Source organism: Sprattus sprattus (genome assembly GCF_963457725.1).
Source record: "Sprattus sprattus genome assembly, chromosome: 4".
Classification (NCBI taxonomy): Eukaryota; Metazoa; Chordata; class Actinopteri; order Clupeiformes; family Clupeidae; genus Sprattus; species Sprattus sprattus.
The window spans coordinates 11,247,171-11,260,067 of NC_137923.1; the positions used below are offsets into that span (position 1 = coordinate 11,247,171).

Below are 12,897 nucleotides of genomic sequence, written 5' to 3' on the forward strand. Positions count from 1 at the left end.
AGTGTAGACAAGTGCTTAGAAATTTCATCTTGCATGGCAGCAGACCTGCAGCATTTAAGACCACGTGGTCATGTTGGAATCAATTTAGGCCTACCTCTGAAACATGCCCGCGTTTGTGTGGATTGGGTCATGTCAAGTTACCTTTATAAGTTCTTGTCATGAAAACTGCTCTACTGAGATTTCATCACCTCAGAGTAAGCTATCGCACCTGTGAGGGGGAAAACGACAAACTATGCTGTTCTGTATAGTGCATGTCCTGTTTCATTTAGAAAAACGTTCCTCAATGAATTTTTAGTAGGCTATTAGATGCAGCTGTGGAAGTAACAGTAGCCTACGTGTAGCCCATGCAGTTTTCTCAATCAACCCCAGCATTTGTTTGCCCAACGCCAAATTGAATGGCCGCCGCTAACATGTCTGAAAAGACGCCTTTGCTGCATTATCGTCTATCCTCAAGCACCCATGGTTCGGAGCGTTCAGTCGGGATCTCTGTTGAGAAATCGCCGCGTGTGCCGCGGGAAACAGTCGAGAAACCTCCAGTGAAACTATCAACATTTGTCGGGGTAATCATACCAACTGTTTTATCCATGTTCAGCGTTGTTATATTTCTTCGCATAGGTGAGTGTTTGTAAGCGACTTGTTGAATTTTTAGCCTATGCCTATGTAAATATCAATATGAAGACTGCATTGGCCTGGAGACCATAAAACATTCTCTCTTTACCTCGCAGGGTTTGTGGTCGGTCATGCAGGGCTTTATCAGTCCATCCTGATGTTCTTGGTAGCCTATCTAATCATCACCATGACTGTGCTTTCAGTTTGTGCTGTTTCAACTAATGGAGCTATAGATGCTGGTGGGGCATACTGTATCCTTTTCACGCAAGTCTCATTAGCCTACATATTTACTTATCTCAGTCCCATTATGTTAAACTGACTGCTTGACTGGTCCAAGCTTATTTTTTTCAAATCTAGAGGATTCGCTACTTACTTTGAAGCATGGATGTTCCCTTTTTATAGCCGTCATATTAAATCAGACTGTCTGTGTCATCAGCACTTACACTGAAGTGTCTCAATTTCCTGTGCACTTTCCCCAACACCTGAAATACTTTTGATTCACACGGCAAGTACTGGACTCTGTGTTGTTCCTTACCTTTTCCCCTCAGACATGATCAGTCGAGCATTAGGACCAGAGTTTGGAGGTAGCGTAGGAATCTTGTATTTTTTTGCCAACGTTTGTGGTTGCGCCCTCTATGTTCTTGGCCTGGTGGAAGCAATCACTGTGTCTTTTGGCATTTCTGAAGGTTTGAAAAAAATATGTACTCCGGTCACATTTCTGATTCAAATGTACTGCTATTTCTTAATACACCTGAAAGTGATTCTGAAGGGCGTTATGCTGGAATGGGTGTTGTCATGTCGTTGGTACATTGGTCTGTCCGGAAGCACATTTCTCAATCAAATATACATTCAGCACTTGTATTTACATTTATTACAACATTGAGAGCTGTAGAAATTAGCTGGAACACGCTTCTCAGTGTAGGTAAACATGTATTGACTAACACATAATTGGTTAGTGCACTAAATTGGTGAGTTGTATGGTCAGATATATAAATGTCTCTTAAAAATAAAGGTGTCTATTCAATTATTCTTAAATGTTCTTTCAGCAGATGGAGTTGGTCTGGCATATTCCCATCACGTGCTTCCAGTGGGCTACTGGTGGTCCTTCCTGTATGCCTCAGGCGTTCTTCTCCTTTGCCTTGTGGTGTGTCTTGTAGGTGCCAATGTCTATGCCAAGGCCACCTTACTCATCTTCTTCATAGTCATGATTGTGTTGAGCTCTGTATTTGTCAGCTTCTTTATTGTTGGACCAAGGGTAGTTGTTTTGCCGGCAGTGTTTGCCAATTCTACCCTGCCAACCACTGCCAACTTCACTGGCGTCAAGCTGGATACCCTGTTGGGTAATTTGTGGGGTAAGTACAGTTGACTATGATGTTACATTGCGGACAATAGTTCTTGGTTCTGTACACAACTTTCGGAGCCCATTACAAAAGTGATTGAATAAAGTAATGTTGATTCTTTTAAGCAGCAGTAAAGAGTTTAATTCTAAAATTAGCAAGCTAACTATCTAAATGCCTAAACCTTGCACCAACAACAGCACAGTCTGCACCCATAAAGGCTTTCTAGCAGTCTTACTGCTGTCTAAGCATATGGTTGGTGATTTTCATGCTGTAAAAGTTTTTCTGAATTTTTGCATTTTGGGTGGCTAGCGGGAATGTGTGTCCATCTGTACTTGTGTTTGTTTAATCTGACCTTTACCATATGCCATCAGAATGAATATGATGCATGAATTCTTTATGTCCTTCACATTATCTTATTTAATCCAAATTCATTTGATTATCCTAAAACTGGTTGCCTATGAAGACATGTGCTAATTGCTGCTTACTGTTACTTCAAAAAGAAATGTGTGTTCCTTGTCACACTGAACTAGCTCAGCTACATGAGCCTCCTGGTAGTATATTTCCTCTGGTACATTTATTTATAGTAGAACATTTTCATGTGCTTTACCTTTGCTTGATATTAGCTGATATGCATTAGCATTGACTACTATAGCCTATGACTTAATATTTGACTGACATGGCCATGTCAAGTAAATGGAAATTATTAAGGAAGCAAAGTTGTTACACGACTCTTTCTCTGAGCATGGACACTGATTGTCATTTAACCTTACCGTCATAGCAAGTTACACGGTGGACTACACCACAGGTTCCGTGATGAGTTTCATCACCGTCTTCGCCGTCATGTTTAATGGATGCACTGGCATTATGGCTGGTTCCAATATGTCAGGTAAGCATTCAACACTCTCCAGGGGTTATCTGAGTGCACTGCTGTGTCTGAGTGTGTTCGAAATAGCCTGTTGAGGGTATGTCAAGATATTGCTGGGGTTGTCTCTATAGCTGACAGATCTTTATAGTATCTCTCTTTCAATCTGTTGCTTTGCTGTGTAAGGTGACTTGAAGAACCCCGGTTATTCTATTCCTCATGGAACCCTGACTGCAGTTGTCTTCACATTCATCACATATAACCTGCTGGCTGTGTTGGTGTCATGCTCTTGTGAACGGTAATTCAACACACACACACACTTTATCATTATCATGGCAAATTATCATAAAAAACTGCCTGTTTTATTTTCTATTTCCGAATCCTCAGTCTGTTACTCCAGAGAAACTACAGTTTTCTTCGAGATATTAATATCTGGTATCCCCTTGTGATGGTTGGGATATACTCATCCACACTTTCTGCAGCCATGAGTAATCTTATTGGTGCTTCACGGATTCTTTTTGCTGTATCACGAGATAATATATTTGGTAAGTAGCACCATCATTCTCAGAGTTCAGTTTAAAATAAATTGTGTATCTTAATATAGCTCAAACCCTTTCGCATTTCTTTAACACCGCTGGGAAAATGTATCCTTACTTCCAGGTGGAGTTCTGGCTCCAGCAAGTCGGACATCTAAAACAGGAAACCCATGGGTCTCTGTGCTCATGTCCTGGTCACTTGTGCAGGTGGGGTAGAGAAAGGAAAGGAGCAGAAGCAATAACCAACTTATTTTACTTTAAGAGACCAATTGTTGATACTATATAGAATTTTGATGGGTGTATAGTGGTGCAAAACCAATGTTTGGGTACAGTTGTTTGCACTGAATGGAGTGTATTGGATAGTTAGATAAGGCGACAGTCCTCCAGAGCCTGTGTGGGTTGGGTTTGTGCAACTAGTGCCATATGATTACGCTGTTGTGCCATATGGTGTCGCTCTTGTGCCATATTATGTCACTGTGTATAAATTAAATGGTTGTGCGTTTGTCTCTACAGGTGGTACTTCTGTCAGGGAAATTGAATACCATTGCTAGCATTGTCACCATATGTTTCTTGTTGGTCTATGCTGCTGTAGATCTGGCTTGTTTAGCACTGGAATGGGCGTCTGCTCCAAACTTTCGGTATGGTTCCAGTAATGCCACATATGAATTAACTAAACTAATTTGATTTTTTTTTTAATTATTATTATTATATTCATATCTTTGCAGTTTTTTTTAATGTGTAATATATTTCAGACTGTTAACATTTCATACTCTCCATGCTCTCATAAGGCCTACTTTTCGATACTTCACCTGGCACACCTGTGCACTTGGCATCGTGGGCTGTCTGGTGATGATGTTCCTGATCAGTGCTATTTATGCCTCAGTCAGTATTACTTTCATGCTGGTGCTGTTGCTGCTCATCCACTACCTGTGTCCCACCAGCAGTTGGGGATATGTTTCTCAGGCCCTCATCTTCCATCAGGTACACATATGACAAGCCACAGTCTAGAAACAAGAAGTTTTATAGTTGTTTATATCGTTTCCTATTTCTCTAGGGTAATTTGTGATGTTTATTGCTGTACTTTTTACCGTTTTACTGTTCTTTTCAGCAAAATGGTACAAAATATAAACAAGAACACCAACAGGGACCTCTGTGTTTGATGTTTTTACATGCCATCGTTGGTTTTCTCGTTTATATTATGTGTTCTTTCAGGAATTCTTATAGGTCCATTAGTAGGGTTCTAACGAGACCATGGCTCTTGGATATGCTTTTCTGCAATAATTTGTAAAAGCTGCCAGCCTTACTTTGTCTAAAGATTTATTTGCAGAATTTATGCAGATCTCTAAGCACATTAAAGCTTTATGGTTATGGAGGACTTCTGCTCTCTAGTTAGTGTGCAAAGTGCCCTTTACTGGATTAATGGAGCAGACGAACAAAAGTCCAGATTCAGGATCCCTACTATGATTTTGTGGTCTTTGTGGACTAGTTGGCATATTTAGATATTGGAGATGGAAATGGAGATTACCCAACATATTCCACCTTAAACTTGAAGCGTGTTGCTCACTCTCTCAACTAGGTGCGTAAATACCTGCTGAAGCTGGATGTGAGGAAGGACCATGTGAAGTTCTGGAGACCACAAGTGCTGCTGATGGTGGCCAATCCACGAAGCAGCACAGGCCTTATCACCTTTATCAACGATGTGAAGAAGAGTGGACTCTATGTGCTCGGCCATGTGCAGTTGGGGAAGCTGGGTATGACATTTATGTATAGACATTTACTTTGTGTAACATGACATTTCCACACTGGCGGGTTCAGTCATTCACGTCACATTGTCACCGTCAGAAAAGAGACACCTACCTATAAAGGATGTCAGCAAAAATAGGAAAGCCCACTCAGGAGCTTCATGGGGGGTGATCAGATCACAGTGAGGTCAAACACTACTGACATATTTGGCATCATTGGATTCCTTGAACACCTGAAGGAAGAATAGATTCTGATGATTACTGTTGACATGGCAGTATCAGTGCCGCTCATGTCTCACGAGGCTTAGGATTTGGTGGATAAACATGAATGTAGAAATGTATAGCCTGACGTGTAGACGATGAATTGATGTGCTAGTTACCTTTCATACCTGGTTCTTTCCCTATCTTTAAGAGATGTTGCCTGCGGACCCACTACAGTCATGCTATGACTCCTGGCTCTCGCTGGTGGACCATCTCAATATTAAGGCCTTTGTCAGCCTCACTCTGGCTGACTCTGTTCGACATGGAATCCAGCACTTGTTATTAATTTCTGGTTTAGGTATTGCACAGGTTTATATATTCATTCATGTCTTTTGTTTAACTATATTTACACTTGTGTTTGGAACAAACAATTCAAATGTGCACACAGAAAAAGGAATTGTACTTAATGGCATTAATGGCTCTGTTAAGTTCAATCTGTGTTTGATACACATTTACATTTAAAGGTAACTTTTACTCTTATTTCCCCACAGGAGGAATGAGGCCCAACATCCTGGTCCTGGGTTTCTATGATGACTGCTCCACTAAAGACAACCTGCAGGACTGTGTCTTTTCCACCAGTGCCCTCTCTTTGGACAAGTTCAACCCCGATAAAGTACAGAAGAGAATCTTTCACTTCCCTGCTGTACGAGGGGACAGAGTGGGCAGTGAGGCCGCCTCTGCTAAAGACCTGTCCATTGAGGAGTACGTGTTTGTGATCGCAGACGCTGTGAAGATGCAGAAGAGCGTGGCCCTGGCACGTTATTTCTGTACTTTCAACCGGTCGGAGGTATTCGCCAGAGCCAAACCAGGCCAGTCTGGTCTCTATGTTGATGTGTGGCCACTGAACCTTTTGCGTCCTGATAGCGGCAGCTACGTGGACACCTGCTCTCTCTTCTTGCTGCAGCTTGCCTGCGTCTTGCACATGTCGCATGCGTGGCACCAGGCCAGGCTCCGTCTCTTCCTGTGTGTGAAGACGGGCAGCTGCTTGCAAGAGGCAGAAGAAAAGCTTCAGCGAATGCTGAAGGACCTGCGTATCACAGCTGATGTCTACACTGTACCCTGGGACCACATTGTGGTGCTCCATGGTCAGAGGCAAGCAAAGGTCAACCAGTTCCATCCCAAAGTCCAGACCGAGGGACATAAGGAAGGGGCTGCAGAGCGTCTCCAGAGCTTTCCTAGCAACACCACACTGCTGTCAGATGAGTATCTTTGTGCTGTCAATCTGTTGATTCGCGAACATGGAGATCCGCCCCCTGCTGTGCGTTTCCTGTATCTGCCCCACCCCCCTGCAGACACACGCCGCTACACTTCCTACCTTCACCAGCTTGACCTGCTGAGTCGGGAGCTGGGGCCCACTTTGCTTATTCATGGAGTCGCCCCTGTTCTTACCACTGATCTGTAGATCAAAAGAATGTGTGGCTTAGAGAGAGGCTGAGAATGTTTGAACTTGTGTTGAAAGATGAGGTCTGACTTTAGCTTGTCTTTTTCAAAATGTAAATGTCTTAGTAAAATTACTAACTTTACCTTCTTTACTGTGGTGTTTTACTCATTCCCTCCTACTGACCATTTAGCTCTGGCTCACAAACCGATGTCAGTCCTGATTTTGATTTGTGTGTTTGTTTGTTTTGTTTCACCAGATTTGATAACTTTGTGTTGGGGTAAGTAAATAAATTAATAAAGGGATATTTTTTACACGTGACTGAATTTTCTGCTCTTTTATGGTATTACTGTGTGAAGCAATTTCTAATTAGTGGCAAGAAATTTGAACCAAACATAATTTTAGAGAGAACTAATTAGTGTGAAATTTAAGGCCAATTTAATTAGGATGCAACTCTACCTGCAGTTCTTCAGTCATCTTGGGTACCAAAGCACAGAGAGGAGTTTTCAGACATAGAAAGTTAGAAACTCATGTTTTGTTTTTTTTCTCCCCATTTTTAACAGAAGCTGCTCTCCCCTCACAAATTGAATTAGGCAGCCCCTCTCCCTCCTTGCAAAACATTACAATTTCATTGTTTTGGCGCTATACAAATGAAATTGAAAAGTTGGCCTCTAGAGGGTTCAAGGCCCTAGCTCATTACAACTTATTTGTGGAGTAGCTCCAGCTGGTGAATGACATTCAAAGCAAAAGTTCACTTGCTAATATCTTGTTATGTAAATGTTCAAACTTCACAAAAGCTCACACCCTGTATCACTACCGCATTTTCTGGACGCACACCAACCTTTGTCCATAGGTGGTGCTGCAGCTGACACATTTCATCTCAAGAACCGATTAAGGTACAATTTTGAAATGTGGTTTGCTTATACTTTTGCTCACATCTCTTGAAGTTTCATTTGGCTTGCTCAACAAAATGGTTGCCAAAAGCCAATAAAAATTCCACAGCTAATACCTGCCTGTGTTGTAAATATTCTAACCTCTTCTTGGACCACGATGATAGCTACTTGCAGCTATATTGAAACTTGGTATGATGGTAGTGTATACCCCTGCCCTTGTTATAAATGTGAAGTATACATAAAGTATTGACTTAATTCTTGCCTTCAACTATTAACCCTACATTTTATACATACATATTTCTCAAAATCTTGTAAATAAATGCCAAGTCCATTTATACAAAGAAGCTCATATTGTTATACATGTAAATGCTCAAATTTGACACAAGAATATATCTTATTAATTCCCTCTCATGCCTCATTCACTTGAGCGATCACAAAATCTCAGAAGATGATACACAGCTGCAATATCCACAAACTATAGTTCCTTAGAATTAAGAACAAACTTTTTTGTCTGTTTTTGCCAGATGTTTTATATTTCAACATAACACACATTTAGTGGAATGGAAAATATCTTCACTTAATATTATATTTCAATTAATTCTTGTTCATTGTCTGGCCTGGTTTACCACATGAGCCTATTGGGCATAGGCCCAGTGCCCCTAAAAACCTGCACCTGCCCAGCTGTTCCAAGGAGACCATAAAAGGCCCCTAGCAATTCACGGGATACATTGGCCCCCAGTCTGAATTCAAATGATCTAGAGGAAGTCTGATCCAGTGGCGTTGTTGGGGCTGACACTATTTTAAGCCTAGCCCAGAGTACTTTCCTCTTGAAAACTGAGTTTGTCATAGCAAAACAACAGACAGACTGTGTAACAGTGAAACTTGACTTGCAGTGTCGGAAAAAGGGGGGAGAAATCAGTCGCTGCACAGTTCACATAAAACAGTAAAACCCTCACACCCAGATGAAAAGCTCCAGTTTGCCATTTCATAAAGAAAACTCAAGTTAAATAATTGACCATGGGTATATTCTTTGAGGATGTACACAATGTATCGAATTATGATGAGGCTGAAAAAAACGTTTACTAACGTGACTATATAGCAACCCAAGCTAGATATCCCTTCCACCAACAGTTAGATGGCCAAGTATGTCTCTCTCATTTCAATTAAGGTCCACTAGACTTGCTTTATTGACATGAAACAGTATTGTTAAGCAAACTTGAACAAAACACATAGGCTACATAGGGATGCAATCTTAAAATCTAGGTAGATATGCCTCCTTAGCCTACCAATGCCAATCTCCCCATAAAAAAAGGCAAGCCCCAGGCAAACTTGACTTAGCCCCTGATCTTTTCAATAGCTTGAAACGTCGCTGGTCTGATCATTATATATACAGCCGCGGAAAAAATTAAGAGACCACTTCAAAATTATCAGTTTCTCTGGTTTTACTATTTATTGGTATGTGTTAAAGTAAAATGTAAATTTTTGTTTTATTCTTTAACCTACTGGCAACATTCCTACCAAATTTCAAATAAAAATATTGTCATTTAGATCATTTATTTGCAGAAAAATGACAATTGGTCAAAAGAGCAAAAAAGATGCAGTGTCTTCAGATCTCGAATAATGCAAAGAAAACAAGCTCATATTCATTTTTAAACTACACAATACTAATGCTTTAACTTAGGAAGAGTTCAGAAATCAATATTTGGTGGAATAACCTTGATTTAAAATCACAACTTTCATGTGTCTTGGCATGCTCTCCACCAGTCTTTCACATTGCCGTTGGGTGACTTTATGCTACTCCTGGCGCAAGAATTCAAGCAGCTCGGCTTCTTTTCATGGCTTGTGACCATCCATCTTCCTCTTGATCACATTTCAGAGGTTTTTTATGGGATTCAGGTCTCGAAATTGGGCTGGCCATGACAGGGTCCTGATCTGGTGGTACTCCATCCACACCTTTACTGGCCTGGCTGTGTGGCATGGAGCATTGCCCTGCTGGAAAAAACACTTCTCAGAGTTGGGGAACATTGTCAGAGCAAAAGGAAGCAAGTTTTTCTTCCGGGACAACGTTGTATTTTGCCTGGCTGAGGTTTGTAAAAGACTGGTGGAGAGCATGCCAAGACACATGAAAGTTGTGATTTTAAATCAAGGTTATTCCACCAAATATTGATTTCTGAACTCTTCCTAAGTTAAAGCATTAGTATTGTGTAGTTTAAAAATGAATATGAGCTTGTTTTCTTTGCATTATTCGAGATCTGAAGACACTGCATCTTTTTTGCTCTTTTGACCAATTGTCATTTTTCTGCAAATAAATGATCTAAATGACAATATTTTTATTTGAAATTTGGTAGGAATGTTGCCAGTAGGTTAAAGAATAAAACAAAAATGTACATTTTACTTTAACACATACCAATAAATAGTAAAACCAGAGAAACTGATAATTTTGAAGTGGTCTCTTAATTTTTTCCGCAGCTGTATGTACTGCTTTAATGTATTTTTTCTCCATATGTGACGCCTTGTATGTCCTTGAATGTCTAGCATGTGTGTAACAGTGGCACTGTTAAAAATTCAGGGCCTCATGACAAAATTTGCAGTTAGCCCCCCACTCTCCAACGACATTTCCTGATAAATAAAGGTTTCTGAGGGCCTCCAACAGTCGTTGGGGATATTCAGATTTGGAATACCCTTTTTTTCCATATAAAAGTCTGCAAGCGACATTATGTAGTCTATCCTTTTTCTGCTTCAGCATATTGGGAGCAACATTTTTATGAGACAAGACAACAGTTAGCTAGAAAAGACCGTCTGATATAGATATAAATGTTTATGTATCTATGACTAATAACTATTCTCCCAAGCGCTAAAGTAAAACAAGCGCACAGCTAACACTTTTCAGCCTACACGTATTCTCCAATTGGCTTATGCTGGGTTCAGACTGCAAAAAAGAAAGAAAATGTTTTTTCATTTTGGATATCTGATAATAAAATTTGTACTTGTGACTTGTAGATTGAAATGGGAGTTTTTCTAAGAATTATATTGCAGATAAACAGAACGGTGGCTCAGGTACTTGCACTGCCGCCTCACAGCAAGAATGTCCTGCATGTTCTCTCCGTGTTCACAAGGGGTTTCCTTCACTAAGAACCCCAACAGAAAAACATGCAGAAGAACTGAACTGTCCATCCCTGACCAAGACAGAAGGAGGATGGGAGAAATGCAGAGATTACATTCACTGCAACCTCAGGCCTGCGTGTGTGTCCTGTGTCGCCACTATGCACGTGTGTGTTACTGTGTGTCGTTTATGCAAATAAAAACTGACTGAAAAAGGTAATTGCGGATATTGGAAATTAAATGTTCAATATGCATGGCAATAGTGATTTGTTCCTGGAAGAACGGAGTTGTGGATATCTGAAATATAATTTTTTTACTAAGAAGAATTGAATTACAGATATTCGACAATATATTGTGTAGCTATTAGATCTTCAACAACCAATTATGCTTTTAAAGGCTTTTAGATTTATCTTAAATTTAGTTTTGACTAGATATCTTGAAATACAATTTTTACTAGTAAGGAGGTTATTGCAATTACCATTCTTACTAGTCAGAACACAATTTGACTACGAGACATGCTATTATGGATATCTAAAATGTAACTAGAAAATGCATTTCCTGGGAAATACCAGTGCATGAAATGCAAAAGTTAGGAAAGGAAGAAGAAAAGAAAGAAGAGTGAAAGAAGGAAAGAAGAGTGGAAGAAGGAAAGAAGAAAGGAAAGAAGAGTGAAGAAAGGAGAGAAGAGAGGATGAAGGAAAGAAGAGTGAAAGAAGGAAAGAAGAAAAGAAAGAAGAGTGAAGAAAGGAAAGAAGAGTGGAAGAAGAAAAGAAAGAAGAGTGAAAGAAGGAAATAAGAAAGGAGAGTGAAGAAAGGAAAAAAAAGTGAAAGAAGGAAAGAAGAGTGGAAGAAGGAAAGAAGAGTGAACAAGAGTGAAAGAGAAAAAGAGAGTGAAAATATTGAAAAAAGGAGATAAAAATGGAGTGAAGAAGAGAGATTGAGTGTGAGAGAAAGTAGACTGAGAGGGATAGAGAGAAAGATGGAGAGATGGAGAGATGGAGAGGGAAAAAAAGTAGAGAATGGAAGGTGTCTTAGGCTGAATCCCATTTCTCCCCCTACCCCTTCGTCTTTCCCCTTCCCCTCCGTTTTGCGCGTTCATGTGGAGGGGTAGGGCTGTCCCAATTCACGTTAAGACAGAGGGGTAGGGGAGAGGGGAAGGGCTTTCTACCCCTCCAAACGGAGATTTTCCGAGGGCACACTTCAAACGGAGGGGTAGACTGATTTCCCTCAATGCATTGCCAACCCGTGATCATTAAAGAAGAAACATCGCGCGAGTCCATCTAAAAATGTCGGAAACAGCAGGGAAAGCATCACACAAATGAAAGTATTTTCTTTGTAATTCACGATTTTAAAACTTGGTTGATGAAATGTTGCATTGTGTAAATAACAGCTGCAGACGCCATGTTTGTTTATGTCTGGTGAGTGACAGCTGTCGCTCTCCGGTAACGTAACAGCTGACGCAGCGTACTGATGACGTACGTAAGTGTTGAAGGGCTATCCCAATTCGTAGGGCTAGAGTTTAAACCCCTTCGACTACCCCTCCGTTTGAAAAAGCGAGGGCAAAGGGGTAGGGGTAAGGGTAGGGGTGGAGATTAGAAATGGGATTGGGCCTTAATGTTCCTAGTTACAGTTAAATTGAGAGGGACATAGAAGAGGTTCCTTTGATTTGGCGCAGGTGTCAGTGAAGCACAGGTGCAAGCCAGTTTAAAGACCCTATTATGATGTCATAATGGCCCAATGTAAGTCAATGGGAAAATTTAGATTCGTTTTTATTTAATATCTTAAAAAGTATAAAGTTTAGAAAAGTGAAAAATACATAGCATAAGTGTCCTTTACAAGACCTACGCGACAAAGTTTGAATGAAGTTTCTACGTTAAGCGGTTCGGGGTGAATTAATCGCAGAAAAAGGTGAGAAGAATAAGAAGAAGAAGCCTAGGAATAACAATACAGGGCATTCCATGCACTGTAATTACAGGTAGGAATACAGATAGGAATGTGGCTCGATGAAATGCCGAAACGTCTTGCCATAAATCGGGAGCATTTCAGACTACTTCGTTACCAACAGAGTTTTGCTGTCATGGACTTCAACGTCACCACATATCGTCAGAGGTCTTGATGATGATGATCTTCCCAGCGTGCTTTGCGCCGCCCGTACTCTCTTCTCACGTGGGCAG

The 12,897-nt window shown here is 40.6% G+C and overlaps 1 protein-coding gene across 1 annotated transcript; it reads left to right on the plus strand.

Annotated features, from left to right (window-relative positions):
- Positions 1 to 410: 410 nt before the first annotated feature.
- Positions 411 to 6,752, plus strand: LOC308364412 (solute carrier family 12 member 9-like; the record flags this gene model as incomplete). The annotated part of the gene is made up of 13 exons (XM_080837538.1): positions 411 to 615; positions 726 to 860; positions 1,158 to 1,295; positions 1,659 to 1,961; positions 2,728 to 2,835; positions 2,998 to 3,109; positions 3,199 to 3,356; positions 3,472 to 3,554; positions 3,861 to 3,985; positions 4,136 to 4,328; positions 4,924 to 5,098; positions 5,502 to 5,648; positions 5,842 to 6,752. 13 exons carry the CDS (start codon positions 411 to 413, stop codon positions 6,750 to 6,752), a joined length of 2,793 nt encoding a protein of 930 aa, XP_080693664.1.
- Between the last annotated feature and the right edge of the window lie 6,145 nt (positions 6,753 to 12,897).